Genomic DNA, 25623 nt, shown 5'->3' on the forward strand with positions numbered 1-25623 from the left:
GAAGAACGAATGAAACAGGAAAGGGAGATCAACCAATTGAGGGAAACTATGAGATTGGAGAAGGAAGAACAAGAGAGACAGTGGGATAGAAAACACAAAGAAAACGAGATTGAAGTTAACCAACTCAAGGAGAGAGCAAAATTTGACTCCACAGAGATGGAAAAAACTCCGGAAAGATAACGAACAGCTCAGGGGGCTCAGAGAGGAAGAACAACTCAAAAGGAGCCAGGAAGTAGAACAGCACAATATGGTGGGATGTGTGGTCGCACCACAAGGAGTAATGTTAGTGGTGCAGGACTTGATTGACACCACTCGTCGGATGAAGCAACAATTAGGGCAAGCCCTGATAAAGGAAACACAAATAAAAATGGAGACGAGGGAAATAACAGAAACGATGAAGGAAAAGGAAGTATTGCCGGAGACATGCGAGATAGACCGAGTCGAGACTGAATTAAATAGAACGAAGGAGGAAACAGAGACTAAGATCCAGGAAGAAACTAATAGACACGAAGAGACAACAGAAATAAAATGTATAGAGATGCGGGAGATGGAAACGGTAGAGGAGAGACTACACAATAGAGATGGGGTGAAAAACGAGCACACACACATGGAGGTAGTCGGGACAATGAGGGGGAGCTCGGGGAATGTGTCGTGACCCGGTGCAAGCAGCCAGATAGCCTCCTCCAGGAACAAGGGGAGGGAATATTCCCCCTTGAAGCGGATCTCGACCAGGTGAGTCCGGTCGAACTTTGCGAGTATGAGGGGGCGAGTGCTGTTGACGGGTGCTCACAAAGCTTGGGGGTGTGTGAAGGCCCCGGAACCCCTTGTGGCACAATTCCCCATTGTGAATGTCCCGGTGTGTGTGTTCACGAGTGTGGCAAAATGTGTGCTGAAAGGCGCGCATAGCGTGGGTGAAAGGTTGTGTGTGAAAGAGACCGCGTGTGTGAGTAAAATGGTGTGTGTGTGTGCGAGTGTGCCGAAATGTGTGCTTTCCAGCACGCATTGTGTGAATGAAACCCCCTGTGCAAGTGCAAGTCGGCGATTGACCCTGTAGCGGGGGTAGAGTACAGACAAGGTTGTGGTGTGGTTAAAAACACACCCGTGGCAGGTATTCGGCGTTGATCCGGAATGCCGCGACTGGATTTTCCATCCGGTGGGCGTACGGCCGCGATTCGGCTAAACTCGGCCGTTCGCACGCCGTCGGGCGGGATGCCACAACAATATATATGTGTGTGTGTGTGTGTGTGTGTGTGTGTGTGTGTGTGTGTGTGTGTGTGTGTGTGTGTGTGTGTGTATGTATATATATATATATATATATATATATATATATATATATATATATATATGTACCGTATTACCCCGCTTCTCCGCCAAGTTGGGGCAAGGTCATTTTTGGCGGATAAGCGGGGGTGGCGGATAAGCGATGGTACTCGCGAGATGATCCGGAGGGTGCAAGGGGTGTCAGGTAGGGCTCGTAGGGGCCTAAGAATCTCATTCCCTACTCACTAGAATGAAACCAAACAAACGGCACAACCTACAGCATATTTTCCTCAATGATTCACGTTTTTATTGCTACACAAACAGTACACGTGTGTTACGGGGCCATTACAGGACCCTAACAGGATGGAAGAAATCAGTAATTTCCTTTTGTTCAGCTACAGAGATTACAAGTTCATTCAGGCGCATCCTGAGTTTTGAAATGGCAGTAATATCCTCTCGTTCGTATTACGGTTGCTCTCTATGTACCTCGTGACTTGTTGCAAGGCGCGCCTAGCTTCCAATGCGCTAGGAACCGTGGCTACTTCTTCAGGCGCATCCGGTTCCTTGGTATCCTCGTCATGAATGGTAGTCACAAGATCGACGATTTCATCATTTGTAAGAACCTCGGTTGGTTCTAGATGATCATTGACATGATCGAATTCTTCTGGTGTCATCAGCACGGCTCTACCTTTGTTGAAATGTTCAGCGATCTGTTCAAAAATGTTCCTTGTATACGTAGTGCTGGTGGCGGTCGAAGAAGAGGATGTTGTCGCAGGATCGAACCAATTGTCCGGGGTTATGCCAGTGTGTTTGAAACAGTTCTTGATGGTTTTGGGTTTGACTTCATCCCAAGCCATCTTGGAGAAGTGAATAGCGTCGCTCAGTTCTAGCTTCGGATCTCAATTTTAGTCAATCGCATCCACCAAATGCCGTAGTTGATATCTTCGATAATGCTGCTTGAAATTGTTTATGACACCGGCATCCATGAGCTGGAGATGCGACGTCGTGTTAGGTTGCAGGAAATGCACTTTCGTATTGGTGAGACTGATTTGGCCCTCCTCGTTCTCAGGCAGAATATGAGATGGCACATTATCCAGCAACATCAGCACATGGCGGTTCGCTATTCACATTTTCTTATCGAAATCGCACAGCCAGTCGTGGAACACTAAGCTGGTCATCCACGACTTTTTGTTGTTGCGGTAATTGCAATACAAGTCATGCTTGAATCCCTTGAAGCACCTGGGATTAGCACTTTTCCCGATGACTAGTAAACGGGACTTATCACTACCATCAGCGTTGCTGCAAACAGCTAGCGATATTCGAGCTTTTGCTTTCTTAGTTCCCCTCGAATACTCACCCGTAGTGAGAGATCGGTCAGGCAGCATTTGGTAGAACAGGCCCGTTTGATCCATGTTGTAGACATCACGAGGCTAGTAATCTTTCAGCACACCCTTTGCCTGTGTTCTACCGGCACTCACTAAATCCTGGGACACACTAGCACTTTCACCGCATAACTTCCGACATGATATACCATAACGCATTTTGAAGCGATTCATCCAACCATTCAAGTAAGGGAAGTCGACAATTTCCAGCTTACCTCCAAAAAACATGGCTTTCGTCCTCAGTATAGCTTCAGTTAGTGGAATGGTTTTAGCACGTGCTAAGCTAAACCAAAGAAAGAGCGCTTGTTTCATATTCGAATGTTTGCCACCGACTTGACGCATCATAGACGCGTCCAGCGATTTGTTCAGCCATCGGTCTGACTGTTTTATCACGTCACCGATTGTCCTCCTCTTCACAGGCTTTCCCCATTTCGCTGCGAAGAAATTGGCAACGTCTTGTTGAGATTTTGATGGAAAACTCTTCGAGTACTCACAGATTCCTCTCTCTTCTCTTTCACCGTCAAACACTGACAGTCCCTTTTTCCTCTCTACAGGAGCCATGCTGTTTCAAACTTTTTTTAGAAACCACTAATCCACTAAGCACTGTTAGATCCACAATACACACTGGAGATAGCGCTGCAACTGCCACGAATGCATAAACAAAATTAGGTTTCACAATACTCTACCGGATGTGTACTGCCACAGGCTCATTAGTACATTTCTCCATGGAAGCGAGAAATTTCCTGATGACTCATCACTGGCGGATGTCACGGGTGGATAAGCGGGGTAATTTTGCAGGGATTTCCATTACTATGTACGTCGGGCAGACCTGGCGGATGGCGGATAGTGGGGTGGCGGATGAGCACGGGAATTTGCTAAGCTTTTAGCTCAGATGTTCGGTTCCTGAGCAAATCACGGCAGATAGCGAGGGTGGCGGATAAGAGGGGGGCGCATAAGCGGGGTAATACTGTACATATACTGTATACTGTGTATAGTGGTCATCGCATGCATCCAACAGATAGTGGTCCCAAGACAGTTATTCCATTAATATATGTGCAGATAGTCCCTTCCCTTTTGTCTCGCAGAACAACGGGTATGCGTTGCGATGATCTCATCGCTTGGTTTGCTTACATTATTTTTTCTTCATTTCATTCCTACTCTTCTTTTCTGATTATTCCTGAGGTAAATCTGAGCCATGTGCACCTTCGCTGTGAGATGGGTCCTCACGGACGCCAGCGCGTGTGGCGCTGCTGCGAGGAAACGATGACAAGCGAGCATAAACAGCACAGAGCCATCGTTCCTAAATGAGCCCTCAACCCAACGTGTGCGGCGAGTTATACAGTGTGCTTGGCAGTCCAGGATTATCGACTCGAGCTTCCGATGATCTGGGGAAGATTTCCGGTAGCATTAAAAAAGCCTTACGGATATATATCTCTTAAGAGGCTGCACGAATGTTGTTTTTCACAACACAGGAAACATAGCCAGCGCGACACCCACGCTGGACGAAACGCGTACGGAGGCTGATAAAGGTGACTCCACGCCAGGTTGGGTGGGATACGAGTTTGCAAAGTAAAAGGGGCACGTTTCTTTTCAACAAAATATCTGATACATATTGGTGTTCGCCCCGCGCACACGCTTGCAGAGTCGTGCGGACGTGAGCGCTGGCCACCTGCATAATGGCCAAACCACGCGCACTGTATGGAATGTACTCGAAGGCAGATATGTATGCCGCTTACGCCTTCGTTATCGTACAAAGCAGGGCACGAATGCACCGCTAGCAACTTTCTATCGTATTTCCTCATTATATGACACATATCGGTGTTCGCCACGTGCACACATGAGCAGAAACGGGCGGATGCAAGCAGTGACCATGTGGGCCATGGCGGATCCGCACGTACTGCGCAAAACATGCATGGATTTATGCATAACAAGGTACCTTCGGCCCTCGCGGGTAGCAACGGATTCCCCACGGATGTTGAACGTCTTCTCGTCTCTTCGGCCAGCGAAGCTGTGATCGAGCATGGGAATGTTGTACATTGCGGGCCACGTTGGCGAGTGCGTTGATCGACGCTGGTCGGATGCCTGGGCGGGCATGCGGAACCCTAGGCCAGTCACCAGGGCACGTCCCGGGGTTTTTGGGGGATGATTTGTGCACCAATTTTGGTGTGGGCGATTCATGCCATGTTGTAGGGTCGGAGCAGAATATTTTCGCTGCCTGAGAAGACCTTGCTGGAAACGAAGTGGTGTGGTTTCCGGCCAAGGGTAGTGTGCCGCATGAGTGGTCGGAGCCAATCGGAGCACCTGATTCAGGTGATGATGCTTCGCTTCGGGGTCGCCCCGTGCTGCAAGTCCTATAAAGGTCAGAGTGGTCCTTTCCGCCTCTCTCTCTCTCGCCTCACCCTCTTCTCTGCCCGATATCCACACGACCCGCCTCCTGCTGCCTGGACTCCGCCTCATCGTCTCCGCTCACACGACGTTGACCCCACCCGCCTATCTGGTCCCGCCTACCACTCCATCTACGCACTCTGGACTCCGCCCCTTATCCACTCAAGCCCCTCCTTCACGTCCACAGTCTCCACATGCACTGCTGAAGCCAGAGACGACGTGCCAGCTGTCGGGTACCACACCAGGGAGCATCCCTCCCCCCCCCCTCCCCCAGGGTAGTGATGAAGATCAGGGTACTAATCCTTGAGGTACCCCACTATTTACAATGTTCAAGCCTGATATCCTCCAACTCACAAACACCTGTCACGAGTCAAGTTTCCAGTCCATTCAACCACCTGACCAGCCACTCCACAACCTCCAATGTGATATCTTACCAAACACCTTCTGAAAGTATAGATATACTGTATCCTTTGCCCTTCCCTAATCCACCCAATCATAAACTGATTCATAGAATTTTAGACATGTGAATGAATTTGTAAGTTGATGTTAAAGTTCCCACAGTATCCTTCGCAAAGACTCAGCAAGCTATCACTGGTTTCCTGGATAAATTTCGCTGAAAAGTAATCACGTGTACATTAGTCATCGTTTGCAGTGATCTGTTCTCCTCAAATCCAACAAAGTGAGAGTGAAGAGACTATGCAACGCCATTGACTTTCTGAAGAGCAATGGTGGTTATGCTTTGGCCTCATTGTGGGAAATGCCATTGATATTGAGAACTTGAGATTCCACATAAACCAACTGACAGATAGGATACTGGGGTGATAGCTCATCGGAGAAACCAGTACTTCATTGATCTGCAGACAAAGGCCTTGTAGCCTGTGAATGGTTCCGATTTTCAAGGAATAAATTGGACTGATGGAGCATGCCCAGTCTGGAGCTGTTTTGGAGGCCAGCTTTGCTTTACAGTCAGAGCTAATGGTGAGGACTAGAAGTTCAAGAGACTAAATTTTTGCAGTAGTTAACCAAGGAAATAGATAGGTTGGTTAGTTGAATGATTCTTCTGGAACAACAGGGTAAGACTGAGATTAGCCAATGTTGAAAGACCTGCTCCATTTGTCAGAACAGCATCGAATCAATTCCAGATCGGTAATGATTAATGTAACTACAATCTGCATATCAGTGGGATGGAGTACTGTGCCACATGATGGAGCATTTTTGCATCATCAGCAGAAAGGAAGAGGGTTTTCTAGAACATTGGAAAGGTCATTAATTTCGATAAGGTACAAGTACCAAGTCAAAGACTGCCTTGAGGCATTCAAGCTTCCCTTGAGAGATGAGATGAGAGGGTTTCATTGACAGAAACGCGTTGATTGCACGAGTGGAGGAAGTTAGAAAGCCAGGTATGAATGTGGCCATGAAAGCCACAAACACCAAACCTGACCAGCAGCAGAGCAGGATGCCAGACTGTGCCGAATACCGGAGATATGTTAAATGTAAAAGGTCATGACCTCTTGTTAGGTCTTCAACCTACAGTGGATGGAGAAGCAGCATGTCCAGAGTTGAGAGGCCAGCAAGGAAATCAAAATTATGGTCAGAGCTTTGGCTACATGGAAAGAAGAAAGACCTGACATTGGCAGCAATAATGGATTCCATGCCTTTGTTCATAATTGTAAGTAAAAATACTTGCTTGTAATTGAGAGGATCTGTTTTGCATCCACCTTATGAATGTGAGTCGTATTATTTTGTATGCAGCAAAAGACGATGGGGGTAGCATCATTGGATGAGAGCATGGCTGTGTTGCTGATGTAATGCCCTTTCCTGGTTTGGGCAGGAATTTGGAATTTCTTCATGGTGTCGTTGATTTGTGAAGGAACCGTGGAATAATGGGGTCTTTAACGTCCACCATCTAATGCTGGCAGAAGGGACACCCGGTTAATGTCCATCTGAGGGACGGCACACACGTTGATGAATTACCCAGCCTGTGAAGCACCATGATAACAGTTTATAGCTGGGTTGGAATTCAAACCCAGGCGAAACAGCTTAGAGATGAGTGTCCATACCATCACAGCAAAGACTCAATCATGAGCACAAAGGAGTTTTCAAAAGACCACCAGGATAAAGTTGCGGAAAGGCACAGATCAGGGAATTGGTATAAAAATATTTCACGGGCCTTAAATCTCCCTTGGAGCACAGTCAAGATGATCATTAAGAAGTGGAAGGCGTGTGGTACCACCAAGACCCTGTCGAGATAAGGCCATCCCTCCAAACCTGGATTACCAAGTGTGGAGGAGACTGATCAGAGAGGCCACCAAGAGGCCAGTGGCAACTTTGAAAGAGCGACAGGCCTTATTGCAAAGAATGGTCATTGTGTGCACGTGACAACAATATCCCAAGCACTATACAGGTCTGGTCTGTATGGTGGGATGGAAGAAGGAAGTCATTACTCGAAAAAAGCCCACATTGAGTCCCACTTGAAGTAAGCAAAAAACCACTCCGACATTCGGAAGCCATGTGGAAAAACGTTTTGTGGTTAAACAAAACCAAGATGGAACTTTTTGGCCTAAATGCAAAATGTTACGTTTAGCGCAAACCCAATACAACACATCACCCAAAGAACTCCATCCCTACTGTGAAGCATGGAGGTGGCACCTTCATGGGGATGTTTTTCAACAGCAGGGACTGGGGCAACTCTTCGGGTCGTAGGGAAAATAAATGAAGCAAAATACACAAAAATCTCAGAGGAAACCCTGCTGCTCTCTGCATGAATGCTGAAAATGGGACAGAAGTTCATCTTTCAGCATGACGACCCGAAGCACACAGCCAAAGCTACAATGGAGTGACTAAGGATCAAAAAGTTAAATGTTCTAGAGTGGCCCAGTCAGAGCTCCGACCTAAATCCAATTGAAAATCTGTGGCATGACTTGAAGATTGCTGTCCACCAACGTTCCCCACCCAACTTGATTGAGCTTGAACAGTTTTGTGCATAATGGACAAATATTGCCCAATAAAGGTGTGCTAAGTTGGTCAAGCCTATCCCAACAGACCTGTAATTGCTGTCAAAGGTGCTTCTACAACATATTCACTCGGGGGGGGGGGGGGGGATACTTATCCAACCGAGGTATTCTAGTTTTGTATTTTTAATTAATTTTCCGAAATTTATAGAATCAGTTTTTCACTTGGAAGTTGTGGGGTACGGTGTGTAAATATAGGTGGAAAAAGCCTGATTTAATGCAATTTAATTCCAGAGTGGGCACAGGGAATTGTTTGAGGCACCCACAAAATACATTGACCGGGCAATGCCGGGTTCTCCTGCTCGTGATATATAAAAGTACTGCAATGTTGTGATTTCTATTTTCTTTGTTTTTCTTTTTCTTTTCAGGAGCAAAACTCATGGATGAATGAGTATTGCAGTGCTGGTTGCATTACAATGTTATATCGTAGTAAGTGACTTTTTCTGTTTGTATTAATTTGCTTTATTCTGTCATCTGAAAGTTAAGTTGCAGACACTTCACAGCAGTTACAACAGATGTGAAATAGGACATGCTATTTGTTTCATATGCTATAATGCTGCAAGTCAATCATTTTCAAGATATGTCGTCCAAAAATGTTTTTTACTGTGTAACTGACACAGTAAAAAAAAACTTGATTTATGCCAAAGTGTAAGGGCTGGCAGAAGGGACTGGAGATATGCACACTCTCCTTGGAGCAGTCTTGCCTGGGTGCAAATCTTGGCCCAGCTACAAACTGTCTTGCAGGCAGCGTGAGGGATAAATGTGTGTGCTGTTCATTGGATGAATGTTAAACTGGGCGTCCTGTCTGCCAGGACTAGTTGTGTTGATAGATGTTAAAGATCCCATCGTTTTTTTGCCAAGAGTAGGCAAGCTTTCACCAGCACCCTGAATAAATGACAAATTTCTGCCCAAACACAGGAGGCATCACATCAGCAGCACAGCTGTGCCCTCAACCTTTGATGAGACTCTCAGTCTTGTGCTGCATGTGAAAGAACACCAAAGTTTATAAACTGTTTAAAAAAAATTATATAAACACCAGTTGTTGTGTTATGAAAGTATCAACATTAACAGCCATGTAATTTAAACAATAATGTAATGTGCACTTGCACAGTTTCAGCAAATGTTGCCCTTGAGATGCCTGTATTTAACCAAAGATGGTGCAAACATGCACAGCCAAGGAGTTGTGAAGATGCTTCGTTCAGACTATGAATACAAATGTTATCTTTTATTGAAATTATGTATTTGTGTATTAAGAGGAAATTACTACAGATTTTCACCAAGCATGTGAATTGTGATTTAACCCCCCACCCCACCCCCACCCCTACAAAGTAGTAACCCAAATCTCACTTCAGTCTTTTGTGTCATTTACAGAAATTTGCTCGATAAACCAAATTTCAGGCCTGCTTTTCAATTGCCCTGCAAAAACAAAGAGAATTGATAACTTGCTCATTGCCTCCTTCATCGTCTTGGCAGTGTGTGCAGCCAGTTCCATCATAATTCAGGTATCGTTTTGACATCTTCCTGGCAACAATTTCACAACTCAGACAAATGGTTCTTTGCTAAACTTTTGTTCACAACTTACATGGAGTAAGAAATCGGATTCATCAAGGCTCCTTGATCTTTAAGTTTTGTTTCTGTTCTTTGTGTTGCAGATAATGGATGCTTTGAATGAATTTCTCCAAAACAAGAGAGCTGTTCACAAGCATGCTCAATTGAAGAATAATATATATAAAGAACTGCTTCAAGAATTGCAGGAAAATCGGGATCTCAAGTTCCAGATAGAAGCACAGCAGTTCATTGAGTTTCCTCCAGAAAAGTATTGCGCCTGGTGCAGACAATTTGAGAGGGGAATTGAAGCCGTACATGAATCACCATATTTTGGTAGAACAGAGTTAGTTCCTAACAGACCCAGATCTGTAAGTCCAACCAAAAGTGTTGGACTTCACCCACTGCATTTGAGGGAATCATCATTTGAGCCCCGACAAGTATCAGCACGAAATGAATCAAAGAAAGGAAGGGGACCTCAGAAAAGGTCTGACACTAAGTATAAGCAAGTGTCCCCTGCCTCATCAATTGGATCAGCACATTCCTCCTGGAAAGGCAGTTATTTGTCATCAGTTTTTCAAGAAAAATCAAGGAAAGAAAAAGTTCAAACACCAGGAAAGACACTTCACAAAAAGTCAAACATTGAGAATAAGGGAGTGTCACCTGCTTCATCTATTAGATCAGCACATAACCCTTCGCAAAGCAAAGGTTATTTGTCATCAGTGAAGAAAGAGCCAAAGAAGGAGAAATGTAAAGCTCAGCTGATCAAATTTCAAAAAGATCTGGGGCACCAGAGACAAGTCCAGCTTCCTTGTGAAGCTCAACCAAAAATGATTCAGGATTTGTCTGGCAAATCATTGGGAATGAGATTGGGATCTTTTCAAAAACCATCTCCATATTTTTATGAAGCAGATATGTTCAGTGAGTGACTAGTTTTCAGAATCAATTTGAAAATACAACTGGAAATGCAACTCAGGACAAACTGCATTTTCAAGAATTAAGCCCAATCAATTAAGCCCCAATATTTAAGCCCTCACCAAAATAATCCAAGAAAGAAAAAGGTTGACTACCACCAGGAAAGAAGTTTCAGAAAACATAGAATTAAGAATGTCAGGACCAAACCCAGTGTCGCTGCAATGCTGAGCCCCCCCCACCCTTTCCGCTCCCCAATCCCATTCCCGCAAAGGGATGGGGTGGGAAACTCCCCCCTCCCTCAAAACACTGGCACCTAATTCAGATCTGGCCCAGACCACCTGCACGGGCCTCGAGGCTGCGGAGGTCAGAGTATCGTCGGCACCTGAGGATCAACTCGCCGAGAGCTTTTCCAGAATGGATAATAAAGAAGATCTTCCATATTGCACAAACCAAGATGGACATAAGAAGGTGAGTTTGATTGAGAAAACATCCATTGATCGTCAGGAGAATGCAAATGTCACATAATACAAGCAGGATACCAGCCTAGTGTAGGCTTAATGGTAAGGGTGGCTGCCTTAGTATCCTCAGCTCCTGAGTTTGAGCCCCGTCGGCTGCTGAATTGACACAAGGTGGGGATGGTTCAGCCTCTCATGTTTTGAGGCTGGCAAAATGAGCACCCATGTACTGGTAATGGGGGCACTGCATCAGTGGTATAGCCATGTTCCAAACTAATGATGCAACCACCAGCCTCAAGGCTGCACTTGAGTGTGTGTCAGTCAGTGTGTCTCCTCCATATCTCCAAAAGCATGACACTTAACCTCCTGAAACTTTAACTGCATACCAAGGAAATTCCAAGGAAGTGTATGAATGAAAATTGGGTGTTTGGGTTCATTAAAATACCCCTTTTGAAGATAATTATTAACGGCCTGATTTAATTATATCCTTCATCAGGCACATCCTCGGTCACCGCTCTCGATGGGGTCTGAAGGCGTATCTGAGGTAACCTCGCTGGGGTCTGAAGACGCCATGTTTTTTTGGCCTGCTTAATGTGGCCTGCTTAATTAACCCATCTGGGTCGTGAACAAAATGGCCTTCGTTCAACATTCTTCTCCTGTGAATGCTTGTTGCCGTTAATGTGGGTGAACTTGTGAAACACATCTTCTCTCCTTTAGGAATGGGGTATGGTGATCACGTGTAATATAATTATGTAAATTTGTCCGAATAGGACAAAAGAGGGGGATGTGGAAGGACCTGCTTAATTGTGGCCTGCTTAATTTTGTTATTTACACACCCATTATTTTCTAATTTTGTGATTTACACAGCTGTTATTTTCTAATTTTGTTATTTACACACCCATTATTTTCTAATTTTGTTATTTACACACCCATTATTTTCTAATTTTATTATTTACACACCCATTGTTTCTAATTTTATTATTTACACATCATTCTGAGATCAAAAGCAAGGCAAATATTGTTCCATTTTGTGGGTAAATTTTTTTTTTAGACATTTTGCTTTTGTAATACATTCAATGGCCTCTGTATTTAGGCAAGCAGTTATTTACACACCCATTATTTATGAATTTTATTCTTTACACACCCATTGTTTACTAATTTTATTATTTACACACCCAGTATTTATTCATTTTCATTATTTACACACCCATTGCCATTATTTACTAATTTTATTATTCACACACCCATTATTTACTAATTTTATTATTTACATACCCATTCCCATTATTTGCTCAGCTAAAGAGCTGAGCGTGTCTCGCAGTTCATTGGTCTTTCTGTCTTCTTCTCCCATCTCTTCTCCGGCTTCGCTCCCTCTACTCTGTCTGTGATATGTACGACCCCCACTCCCCCCCCCATATTTCCGCAGGGCACTCGAGGACAGTCAGAAATAGACACTCTCAGCTAAACACGCTTATTTGCTGATGGACACGCTCAGCTAAACATCTGGCAGTAGTGCTCAAAGGGTCACCCACCTTGGCATGACATTGCATGACAATATGAATGAGGTGTAAGAGTCTTTTGCACCTAATTTTCCATTATAAATTAAAAGGTAATTGGAATCTTGCACATTGATTATATAAATATAAAGATCTCTTGTAATACTGTTGCGGAAGAAAGTCAGTTCTCCGCTTTCGGAGTCTGAAACCATTTATTAGCAGCACACATCAAATACAAATAACAACAAACATGCGCATGGGAAAAAGGATAACAAGACGAGCAATAACAAACACGATCCTCTTTCTGCTCAAAATGCGCAGAGCATTTGTCTTTAAACTATTCTGGACTGCAAAAGACATGAGAGAGCGAAGAATCTGGCAAGGGTGAATGGGGGTTGGGGGAGGGGTGAGGAGCCGGCAAGCGTGAGAAAGGGAACTGCAGACATGGGCACTTTGGGAGGAAAGGGATGATAGACATGCTTAGGTTATGATTGCAGTGTGGGAATATGAGGCCAGCCGTGAGAATAAGAGGATGGCAACATGGTTAAGCCAGAATATGAAGACACTGAGTGAATAGAGACATGAGGCTCTTACTTTGATCATACCTTCCGTTCACCATTGAGTAACCAGATTCTCAAAATACGACATTCTGTTTTATGCTGTCATATAATTGTCCTTGGACAACAAGGCATCTGTTGCAATCGCCTTTTTGGAGTTATTTAATTATGACCAGACAATAGGTGCCAGCAACAGAGCAGTTTCATTTAAACATTGGAAATACGAATTTGGATATATATTTCAATGAGATAAAGCACATAAGATTTCATAAGATACCATTGTATCTTGCTTGTATGTCATGTACATCACTATGGAGATCAAAAGACTGTAAAACAGATTTTACTGACAGTCAATTTGATTCCAATACAAAAGTAACACCTGATTCTGTACTGTTAAAAACAGCAGTAGCAAAATTGAGAACACATGAATATAATTTATTTTATTTCTTCCACATCCCCCTCTTTTGTCCTCTTAGGACAAATTTACATAATTATATTACACGTGATCACCATACCCCATTCCTAAAGGAGAGAAGATGTGTTTCACAAGTTCACCCACATTAACGGCAACAAGCATTCACAGGAGAAGAATGTTGAACGAAGGCCATTTTGTTCGTGACCCAGATGGGTTAATGAGTGTGTTTCCACCTAGTTTATGGCCTGCTCATCACCAATTGTCAAGAGTTGTGAAGGCGTGCTACTCGAGGCCAGACGATAAGTGGTTCAGGGTGTAGATAGAGCAGCACCCAGTTGGGAACACAGTTTAGACACACCCTACACCGCATAGAAGGTAGGCCCCGGCCGGTATGAGCTTGGGCCTGACAATGGGTTGCAGTAGTCCTTGAAGAAACAGAGGGAGATTAAGACGCAACCCAGAGGTTCAGCCTTAGTAGAAGTTAGAACTCGGGATCCTTAAGTGGCAGTTCGGGCAATGAAGTTCGTTCCACAAAAATGAACGATGCGTGGCAGAGGCAACAGCGATGGCTCCAGCAGCGATGACCCCAGTTGCGATGACCTCATGATGCAATGGGCTTTGCACCATTGGGCACATATTGCGTCAGCAGGATCAGGAGCAGCAATGATCAGTAGGTGTGAAAATGACTCATTGTGTGCACCCTCAGGGCCTTCGTTGTGCATTGTGCGACCACTGCAAGTTCACGATGTATCTGCAGAGCAAGGGTTTGCAAGTGTGGTCAGGGTCATTCCCCCAGGCAGGCACCATGCAATTGCGATGTTAAGTCTTTGCCTTCTCAGGGTTTGACTTGTCCAACCTTCACTTCAGTGGGGTTTTTACATGCTCGTTTCATCTCCTCAGGAAGGGGGTAGTGTCATGATTCCATGATGAATGCCCAATCACCCAAATCTGGGTTCTCCCCATTGTCCAATCTTTTGGTGGGAGTTCTTCCAAAGCTTCATTAGACGAAATCGTAAACTGCATAGTTCAACTGCTCTCAATACTCCAAAACAAACAAAATCAAGGTTAAAAACTGATTAAACGTGCCAGTCAATAAAACGTCGTGGGCTCATGTATTTCAATAAGACTGACAAAGGTTCTGAAAGAAGCATTTAACTTGCATTGCATGTTATATCAAAATTTTACCTTTCTTTTTCCTTTTCTGTCTTTTTCACACCTGAATGACATGCTATCATTTCAAACCTAAACGACATGCTAAACAACATGCTAACATTTCACACCTAAACAATATGCTAAACAACATGCCAACATATAAAGAAATCTCAGTTGTATGTATACTCAAAAACAATCATCTCATTTGCTATTTGCATGAAGAAAGGGCAGCAGTATTTTTTAGGGTTACAATTTTCACAATTCTGGAAAGGTCTCTTCAGTTTGCACCATTAAAGAAGAATGCTTTTAGAGGAAAATTACCCCCTTTTTAAGCATGAGGAAATCAGTAAAGGTGCCTTTCATGAGAGCAATGTTGTGGTGGCACAATTTAACAGTACAGTGCTCCCTCGCCTATCGCGGTTAATGCGTTCCAGACCCACCCGCGATAGGTGAAAATCCGCGAAGTGGAAACCACATATTTATTTAATTATTTAAATATATTTAAACACATTTTAAACGTATTTTAAACCATTATACAGCATTCACACACTCTTATTAACCTTCCCCACACACATTTAATCAGTTATTAAAAAAAAAAAAATTAAAAAATTTTCATCGGAAATGTGACTTCATGGGGCTGCAAAGCCTAAGACCAAAAATAATTTTTAAAATACTATATTGTACTATAAAATTAAAAAATGTATTATGGGTACTGACCTATGATGATGATGATGATAGCTGTGCAGTACTGATGACGATGATGAGATGAATGTAGTACTAAACAGCCAAGAAGAGCATTAAATCTCTTCTGGAGGCGCCTCTTCATCTTTGAAAACCCGCGTTGTAGTGAAGCCGCGAAAAGTGAACCGTGATATAGCGAGGGACCACTGTACTATGGCAACAAATAACATGTCCAACAAAAATCAATAATTTTGTCCATCATCCTCCAAAGATCCCTTTTAGTCAAAAATATTATTCCATCATCTGTATAATAATGATGAAAGTTAGCTTCTTCTTCTTCTTCTTCTTATTATTATTATTATTATTATTTTTCTTCTTACTTTTCAGTGTGTTTTAATTTGTCTGAACTATAAATGCAACATTGAAACCCAACAAGAGGACAGCCCCCCCCCTTTTGGAGCAAGTACCATATCCAAAGCGATTCAATTTTGCACAGTTACCATTTTAACATTGCAATCATTTTAACATTCATATCTGCTAAACAATCCAATTTCATTCACAAGCAGTTCCAGAGCAACTGCCATTTTAAAGTTTTTTTTTATTATTATTTTTTAGCTAACTTAGCACTTCCGTACTGAGGAAAGATGGTCATAAGGCCAAGTCAGTGTGAAAAATACCCCACTTACTTCGTTGAAAATTTTGAAATGTGAAATGGGCCCATCTGCAGACATGCCCAAGTGCTCAACTGTGTCTGCGGATGTCTTCCTGCAGTTGGGTTACTTTCTTATTAGGAGATTGGTGGCAGGATTTGCACTTTAGCCACTGTAAAGCATACATTCCGCAAAACATACGAAAAGCACAAAAAAAAAAAATCTGAAAACCCACTCCGTGAGAGTAGTGTTACAAATTTGGAAGCCTTGTGCACATAGACAGACAGCAGTCCCCAAGTTTAGTTATCTCGATAAGTATGTGTTTATAGTTAGGGTCCCCTACCTGTGTCTAGCGGGAATTACATGTGTGCGCTGCGGAGTTTATTTTACAACAAATCTCCTTCACTTCACTTCGCACACCGACGCCATTGCCCACGTGCGTTCGACCACGTATGTGGGCAGAGATTTCCATCGCCTCAGATCGAGACTCCACCCAGGAAGGCAGGGGTGTACCCCTTGTCCAATCATGCCACAGAGGGTGACTTTCCCACGACATCCTGGCCAATGGGGTTGAGATTTCCACAGAGGGCGACTTTCCCACGAGACCCCGGCCAATGAGGGTTGAGATGCCACAGAGGGCGACTTTCCCACGACACCCCGGCCAATGAGGGTTGAGATGGCCACAGAGGGCGACTTTCCCATGACACCCCGGCCAATGAGGGTGGAGACCGCTTCAAATGGCGATTTTCTCACCCTGGACAAGGAGGATATAAAGGAACGCCAGGCTGGGGAGGTTGGTCATCTTGGGGGTCGCGGGTCTTGGTGCTGTCTGGTTCGTCTGGTCCTGGGTCATCGTCATCTCTGATCTTCTCCTTGGTCTTGGTTGATTGGTTCGTGGCCGGTTGGAGAGCGTGGTACCTGGTGCTTGGAGCAGCATCGTGTTGTGGGTTCGAGTACGCCGAGCCAGATCGTCAAGGGCCGCACGAGGCGGGAAGGTCCAAGCTAGCATCCTTACCTCCAGCTTACCTTCCCTCCAAGCTGGGGGTATCAATAAAGGCTGCGGCCATCATTTCTTTTGGAGGGGTGTCTGTGTGTGGGCCCCTCTTCAAGTAGAATTGTGCAAGTGCTTTGTTTTGCTCATTGTACATTACATTTCTTATAGTCATGATAACTCTGCTCTTTGTGTGTTCCCTCCCCAATTATTGTTAATAAATTCCCCTCTTGTTGAATGTACCAACTCGTTTCTGTGTTTCTTTCATTGGCTTAGCACACTGTGTATTGAGAGATAGCGAGGGTAAATTGTTCATTTGTTCCGGCACGTCTCTGGTAACTCCGCTCGGTTACGCCGGATCCGAGCCGTTACCTGCGACTCGGATCGGACAGAGTCGGCCTAGGGTGTGGTTCCCCGGTAGTTAGACTGCATGGGTATTTAGGTATATTGAAATTGGCAATTGACCCTACCCCACGTGGTTAACCTATTGACGATCTTCGGTCCAATAAGGGATCTGTGACTTTCGGATTTATCTGAAAGGTATGACCTAAATTCTGGGTGTTCGGTGGTGCCGACTCTACTGCTCCCCCAAGCAGTCGTGCTCGCCACCGAGACCCGGCACCACAACAGTACCTCCTGTGCAGCTTCCCTTCGCAGGGCAGCTCATTGGATGACGGGATTAGGGCAAAGCCTTCGGGACCCCCCAATCTTTGATGATATGAGGGAAACCATGGGTAACATTTGTGGGTCAGATTGCGGGAGAGTGTCTGGGTGGTGTTGGGGTGTCGTCCACCAGACGGCAGTATCCTTGAGTTAACCTGAGGTGGTCCCTTCGGGTTTGTGCCTGGAATGTCCTATCTCTCAGAGAGGATGATCACCTGTCTGCTATCATCTGAGCTCAAGCATTTAGACGTTGGTATTGCATCACTCTCTGAGGTTCGGGGACTGGATTGTGGCAATATCATGGTGGGTGGTTACACCTACTATTGGTCTGGTCGCTCTGATGGTTACCATACCCAAGGAGTTGCTGTGGATGCGTTCAATAAGCTGACTCCAATGATAATAAAGGAAACACCGGTCAACGAGCGTATTATGAGACTAAGGATCTGTCACTCCTTGAATGTCATTTCCCTGGTTTCTATATATGCTCCGACTGAGGCGAGTGATCTCACCATGAAGGACGCATTCTATGCCACACTTGTCTGTCGTTGATCAGTGTCCCAGGCAAGACACTCTTCTTGTCTTGCAGAATTTCAATTCAGGATAATAGGGATGTCTGATGTCTTCTAGTCTGATAGGGATGGTTATAAGATGTGTGTTGGCCCCCATGATTTGGAACCTTGAACTTGAATAGCATTAAGTTCCTTGACTTTGCAATAAGTCATGGACTTATGGTGACTGGTTCATGGTTTCAGCGCCCACAGGCTCATCGCTGGACTTGGTATTCCAATGCTGGCAGTGTGGCAAAGGAGATTGACCATGTGCTCGTTGATGGTCGCTGGAGGACGATCCAGAACTGCAGGGTCTACCGGAGTGCTCAATTCTTCAATGCTGACAACTGGCTTGTTGTAGCAACTCTTAAGTTTCAGCTTAAATCCAGGAGAATGGTACCATCCCAACCTGGGCTGTATTTTGGCAAGCTCAAGGATGAGAGGGTAGCTGAGGAGTTTGTGAACAGGCTGAGTGGAGATTTGGGGGGTCGACATACTTTTGGGGATCCTGAAGAGTTATGGAGTGCCTTCAAGACCACCATCCTTGATGTTGCCGGGAGATTTCTTGGAACTCACCATCGGGTGAAGAAGAATTTTGTCTTTCAAGGGACACTGGATACCATTAACCAGAGTCGCAGGGCCAGGCTGAATGGCAGAGCTGAGCTGTTTAGAGAGCTGAGGCGTAAAACTGTACGTGCACTAAGGGTTGACAAGGAGGCCTATGTGTGAGGAATCTGTGAGGGGGTAGAGCATCTCCTGTGGTCAAGTGATTCTCGTTGTGCTCACAGGGGAAGTTTCACATTGCGTTCGTCCAAGCCCGTCCCTTCGTGTACTGCAGTTTGAGCAGAGTGTGGTGGGCTCTAGACAGAGGAGTCCGAAGTGAATGCCGGCTGGGCCAGTTACTTTGAGCGGCTCTACCAGGCTGACCCACCAGCTGTCCAGTTGAATGTCAGGGGTGTTACAATCCCTATTGCTGACCCTCCAATCAACTGTGGTCCTCCTTCGCTTGTGGAAACACAGGCTGCGGTGAAATGGTTGAAATAGTGTAAAGCTCCTGCGATCTGTGGCATCCATGCTTAACTGCTCAAGGCTGGTGGAAATGCTGCACTCGTGTCATTGCATGCAGTTCTATGCTCTGCCTGGAACACAGGCATCATCCCAACTGACTGGAAGCGGGGCCTTGTTGCCCCTCGCTGGAAAGGGAAGGGTGATCGCCAAGACTGCAACAACTACCGAGGGGTCTCGCTGCTCTCAGTGCTGGGCAAGGTCTTTGCTCGGATAATTCTTGATGGGGTTCCCCACCATCTTCTTGAGCACCAGCCTCCAGAGCAGTCAACCTTTACACTAAAGAGGTCAACGATTGACCGCATCCTTGCTCTCGGGTCCTCACCTAACACAGACAAGAGTTTCGGCAGGGGCTGTTGGCAGCCCACGTCGATCTTTGTAAAGTGTTTGATTCAGTGAATTGGGATGCCCGATGGAGGATTCTTGGTCTTCGTAGTGTACCACCGAAACTGATAGATCTGGTGTCTGAACTCTACTCTGGTACTGAGAGTGCTGTGAGATGTGGTGGTACCATCTCTGACTTATTTCCTGTTGTTGTTGGAGTTCGTCAGGGGTGTGTGGTGGCCCCCACACTTTTCAGCACTTGTATGGACTGGATCCTGGGGAGGATGTCTGAGAGCTCAAGCTGCATTGCATCATTTGGGAATGTCATGATCTCTTACCTTGATTTTGCAGATGATGCAGTCATCTTTGCGGAGACTCCAGATATCCTTTTAGGGGCCTTTGAGTTGTTGAATGAGGAGTCGGAGCCGCTGGGATTATGGGTTTCCTGGGTCAGAACTATTCACCTGTTTACTATTTCACCGAAACTGAAATATTTTTTTCCCCATTAATTTACAAACCACCCCCCCCCCAAGGAAATTTAAAACCATCGAGTCATCGATCAGATTCTTACTAAAGAGGAAATGTTGAAGTCTTCAATAGAGCTCCTTCAACTTGTACATTTGGGCAATGCTGACCTTGCCTGAGTCACGTGACGGGTAAGGTTCAAACACAGGTGATGAGTGGAGACCTGCTGCCAGAATCGCTGGAAGCCAATACTTGCACCGCTGCACACAAAACGTGTTCAGGAGGCACTTTTGTGTTAAAAAAAAACGCTTCACTATCAAGCAAATAACGTTTGTGCAAGAACAAGGTTTGGAGTGCAGCTTAATTGTTGTTTTCCTTTGATATTACAAGATTAAACAGACGTTGTTTGATGAAACGCACGCGGTTGTACATGAGAATTGTAATTACAACATCCCTTGCGATCGGCCTTGACACCTTGATAAAAACTTGCCGAAGTTAAACACATTTTGGTAAAAGTTAGATATTCATCATTTCCAAGGAAGCCATGTGGTCACTCACTGAGAACAACTGACAATGTGGTTCCTCAGTGGTGTGGAAGAAAAAATAATTAGATATCCTTTTGGGGGCCCTCGAGGTGCTGAATGAGAAGTCGGAGCCGCTGGGATTACGGGTTTGTTGGGTCAAAACTAAGATCCAGGCTTTCAATGACATCTTGGATGCTGCTGTCCTGTCTGTGTCTGTTTGTGGTGAGGATGTTGAGGTCGTGGAGAGATTCACTTACCTTGGCAGTGATATTCATGTCTCTGCTGGCTGTGAGTCAGAAGTCAATAGACGTCTGTGTTTGGCCTGGGGAGTCATGGTTTCACTGGATCATGGGGTGTGGCGCTGCCGGTACCTGTGTGGGAGGACAAAAGTCCGAGTCTTCAGGTCCTTGGTGCTTCCAGTCTTGCTCTATGGATGCAAGACTTCGACTCTGACCAAGGATCTGAGATGGAGACTTAATTCCTTTGGTACCAGGTCTCTTCGGAGAATCCTTGACTATCGCTGGTCGGATTTTGTGTCCAACGAGCGGTTGCTGAGAGAGACTCAGATGAGATTTGTTACCTGCATGGTCCATGAGCGTCACTTGCGGCTGTATGGACATGTGGCTCGTTTTCCTGATGCTGATCCTGCTCACCAGATACTCTCAGCGAGGGAGTCTCGTGAGTGGCGGAGGCCAATGGGCCAACCACGTGCCTCATGGTTGCAGCAGGTTGACCAGCATCTCAAGGAGATGGAGATGTGCCTGGCATCTGCCTGGGGGAAAGCCAGACGGAGGCCCCTGGAGTACCGGCAGAAAGTGGACTCAGCAACGCGCTGTTCTGGCACATGCTCCCATACCTGACCTGACCTGATTTGCATTGATCTGCATGTGGTACTAAGTGAGTGTTGAAATGAAGCGTTTGCGAGTCCAGTAGATTTCACTGGAATAAAATGTGCTCTGTTGTGTATTGTGACCTGTGAAGCTTATCGGAATGCATGAGTACGGAAAGTGGAGATAAGGATTGGTTGTCACCATACACTGTGAAGACTCTGGATGAGGCGAAGTGCACACTCCGATTCCAGAGGAAAAACGATGACAACTGACTCTTCACACGCTGTTGCATCTTTGGCATGGACACAAATAACTGGGTATATGTAAGCTTGTATTGAAAGACAGAGCCCTAGCATTGTGCTGCGATCTATTTAGATTGCAGGGCGGATGTTGTTGAGAGTGTTTTAAGACTCGATTGAGAGGTGGTGTGTGAATTCAATCTTGGTGAAAATCTGAATTAGAAGCAATTGTGAGCTCGAAGATTACTGTACGGTCATATTTGAATGACTTGTTAGAAATGATATTGCAACAACTAAAGAAACTTTGGGCAGGGAGTTAAAGCAGCCTGACTGTTCTTGGTTTGATTACTGGCTCATGATGAGACCACTTTGGCTTGGGGCCACTTGCTTGGTGCTGATAAAAACCAAGGTCACGAATCTCCCTGAAGGGGCCAACACTAAACTGGACTGTCTGTGCTTTACCGGCAGGGAAGGATAAATGTGTGTTCCCTGCCTTGGATAGACGTTGAAGCAAGTGTTGAAGTTTTATTTAAAGGCCATAGGGATTTTGGATAAATTGTGAAATAACAATTGTGAATGTAGAATATATTCCGAACGTGAAGTCCATTTTGGAGAATCGCTATCGCCAGCATTATGAGACAAAAATTAATTAAATAGCGCTTTGTTCAGTACTGATGAAATAAATTGATGAAAAGTGGGAATTTGCCTCCAATTACTCAGCCCGGCAAGCTGAGGTCTTACAAACAGCTGTTCGTACTGCGAGACAAGGTTTATGGGTACTGGAACTCCCCCATTCAATTCATATGGGGATTCAAGTGGGGGGGGGGGATAATGCCCCAGAGGGAAAAAATGGCCCCAAAATGCGAGTGCTGTTGTCAAAAAAACCTCGCGTCTCTCAAGTGTGTGTGTGTGTGTTTGTTTCACCCATGACACAGTTGGGAGGGTGGTGGCTACTGTGTTGAAATGCACATGCGTGTGAGAAATGTTTCCAAAATTTTGATTTGAATCGTAACCATTGTACTTAAAATGTGATTGACTTGGAATTATTTTAAAGTGATTTTATGATGTTTAGCACATAGGGCGATTCACAGATGATGCATGATCCCTCGGATGGACGTTAAATGAGGCGTGCTGTCTTCATTGGTCTGTGAATGTTTGAAGTTAATGGATGACATTGGTTGATGGATGTTAAAGACAAATTCCTGCCAAAACTACTGCTGGGAAGGCAATGGCAAACAACCCAGTGTAACCCTTTGATCGATTCAGGCAGGCAAAATTCATTGCATATAACAATGAAATAATGTTACCTCTTACAATGATTAATCTGTTAAGCAAGTAACATCAAGTAGTGAAGAAAATTGGGTTAAAATCCAGACAAAGCTAGTGCTCCTGAGATGGCTAGTGTACAGACTCGCTGTCCGGTGCTCCTTAAACACACAGCCGTTGCAGTCCTTATCAGAAGAACATTCCAATCCTTTGCCTGCCAAGGACGAGCTTTCTGTACAGGAAGCAGACAGAAAAACATATCTGTTGTCTTTATATGGGCCTCTATCTATTAGGGTAAATTCATTAGAATTAATTGGACGATTTTATTTATTGTCACAATGATAGACCATAAAGCTGTTTCAGCGAAATTGGATAAATAATGCACTCAAAAGGTGGAGTTTTAACCTAATGGTCATCTGGAGTAGCCAATGAGGAGAAAGAGGGACCAGTTGGGAGCTAACAGCAGTTCAAATCTCCCATGTTTCCCCCACAACAGTGATAAACATTATTTGGGGAAAAGATGGGGAAGGTTCTACCAAGATAGCTACATGTATGGACGGAGTGTTTTGAGCTGAAATTTAAATGCTATTCGCCTGATGACCCAACTTTGACAAATGATTTGACAATTTCTGTACACCGTTTTAAAAACAGAGGTTTAAACTGTATTTATTTGTTTTCATAAAGGAATGGATTTGTATTTAAATGGTCAGAGGACGTGATGAGATGGCAAGTGTATGTGAGTTGGTTATATTGCAGCATGTTGCTGTTTTGGTGAGAGAGAAGTGGATAAGATGGACAATGTCAGAGATTTAAAATGTTGATGGAATTCTGAATAGTGATGAGAGAGGTTGGTTACATATTATTTTTCCAAGATATTTCAGCTCCATTGACCATGAAAGAAATGGATGCTCATCAGATTGATGAAACAATATTATCATTTGGTATAAATATACTGTTTGGAGAAATTTTGTATTTCTTAACCATATTGGCAAGTTTTGTTCCCAAATGTTTCCAAATGGACGCTCTGCAGCCAAAGTCTGGTCTGCAGCTCGGCAACTCGATGTCAGGATGGCCGAGCGGCATGGAACTCTTACTATGGGGAAGTTCGCAGAGCTTAGAGCCCGAGAAAGATGTCTAAAAGAATCACCCTGTGATGACAATGATAGTCATGCTACTTGTTAATTAGTGTAATTATAACAACCTATTTTTGAATTACCAGTGTGCTTTGACCTGTATGGTAATGATGGGATACTCTTATGGTCAATGGGACCAACAAGTGATACTCATGATAATGTGTTGCATGCATCGGGTTTGTTGTCACATGCATAAACATGGGGAACAGTTAGTAACTAATGGAAGTCGTGTGTGGTAACTTAGTTAATTACTTTCAGACTCAGCTCATAAAAAATAAAAGAAAAGGGAACTCATTGAGAATACCGGAGGCACAAGATTTTTTGTGTTCATTGTGTCTTTTTCTCCATGACAATTCATCATGGTATTCGAACCATCATGTTTCTTTTGGTTATAATTAATATCAACTTTTCTTTTGAGATTACAAATTGAGAAACCTTTTTATCATATAAGTCTCGCAATCCTAATTTAAATGTATTGGGGTCTTCAAGTGACAGAGTATTCTTCCTATCTGTTTTTCCGAACTTCTTCTTGAATGGATCGAAACTTGCGGAGTAATTAGAGTCCGTATCTTTAAACAAGTAACTTGGGACACGTGTGAATGATTGGTTATATCACAGTAAGGTTATTGAACACTTGTAGTGATTGATTGATATATTGTCAATCACTGTAGCTATGATTCCTAAATTGATCTGTTAATTGAGGGTAGGGAAAAGTTACTGAGAATTGAATTGAGATAATATATTAAGTTGAGGTACTTACAAAATATTGAAAGAGGGTCTCTGTTATTAAATTGATTGACAGATTGGTCAACATTACATATTAGGAATCATAAGTTTACTGGAAGGGAAAATCAAGATATGAGGGAAAGCAGCATGGTATTTACATAACCAGAATTCAGAATGGTTGGAAGAGTGGCTAGACCAACTCTTCTTCTTCTTCTTTCGGCTGCTCCCGTTAGGGGTCGCCACAGCGGATCATCCGTATGATCCGCATAGAGATTTGGCACATGTTTTACGCCGGATGCCCTTCCTGACGCAACCCTGGTCACCTCTTACGACACAGGGATATGGTACACCTATTTTAACCAGGGTATACACCGGCCCAGTATACTGGTATTCATTTCGCCGACTTCGGAAGGATGACAGGCTGAGTCAACCCCCTGGTGTATTAATTCAGTGGCCCAACGGGGCTTGAACTCAGGACCTTTTGGATCCCAAGCCGCTGCCCTAACCACTGCGCGTTACCAGGCTCACCACCACCAGGAAGAGTGGCTAGACCAACAGCAATTATGAAATCAATTAATGGAATTAGGAATTGTACCATGTACTGTAAATGCTTCCATATTTTGTGGAAAAAAAAAAGGATAAACAAAAATTATGTGGAGTACAGAAGGTATTTCCATGTGAAATGAATGCTAAATCGGTCAGAGTGTAAGAATTATATTGTTGAAAAGAGTGTGATGATGCCACAAGCCAATTTAAATATTACCTGTTTTATTTGTTTTCTGATTAATTGAGCAGGTGCATGATTTTTGATTGTCGTACTTCTTGTACATTTACTTAAGTAAGTTGAGGTATTTCTAATACTGACTTGACCATCTTTCATCAGCACGGAAGTGCTAAGTCAGCTGGGAAAATAAATAAAGAATGGCAGTTGCTCTGGAACTGCTT

The 25623-nt window shown here is 44.3% G+C and overlaps 1 protein-coding gene across 4 annotated transcripts in view; it reads left to right on the forward strand.

Moving 5' to 3' along the window:
- The window catches only part of LOC147023288 (uncharacterized), a 139862-nt gene that overhangs the window by 36899 nt on the left and 77340 nt on the right, over positions 1-25623 (forward strand). For 2 of the 4 annotated variants that reach the window (XR_015060125.1, XR_015060124.1), the window contains exons 3-5: positions 8407-8467; positions 9410-9540; positions 9691-10966. Coding sequence is in view for 2 of the 4 variants with exons in the window: in XM_085888539.1 (XP_085744665.1) it covers positions 10772-10966 (195 nt within the window). In the remaining 2 variants the exon portion in view is untranslated. Of the gene's footprint in view, positions 1-8406; positions 8468-9409; positions 9541-9690; positions 10967-25623 lie in introns of those variants that run through there. The other 2 variants (XM_085888539.1, XM_085888538.1) reach the window with 1 other exon arrangement.

The sequence above is a fragment of the Eptatretus burgeri genome, chromosome 7, assembly GCF_056783735.1.
Source record: "Eptatretus burgeri isolate ZD-2024b chromosome 7, Ebu_testis_v1, whole genome shotgun sequence".
Taxonomy (NCBI): Eukaryota; Metazoa; Chordata; class Myxini; order Myxiniformes; family Myxinidae; genus Eptatretus; species Eptatretus burgeri.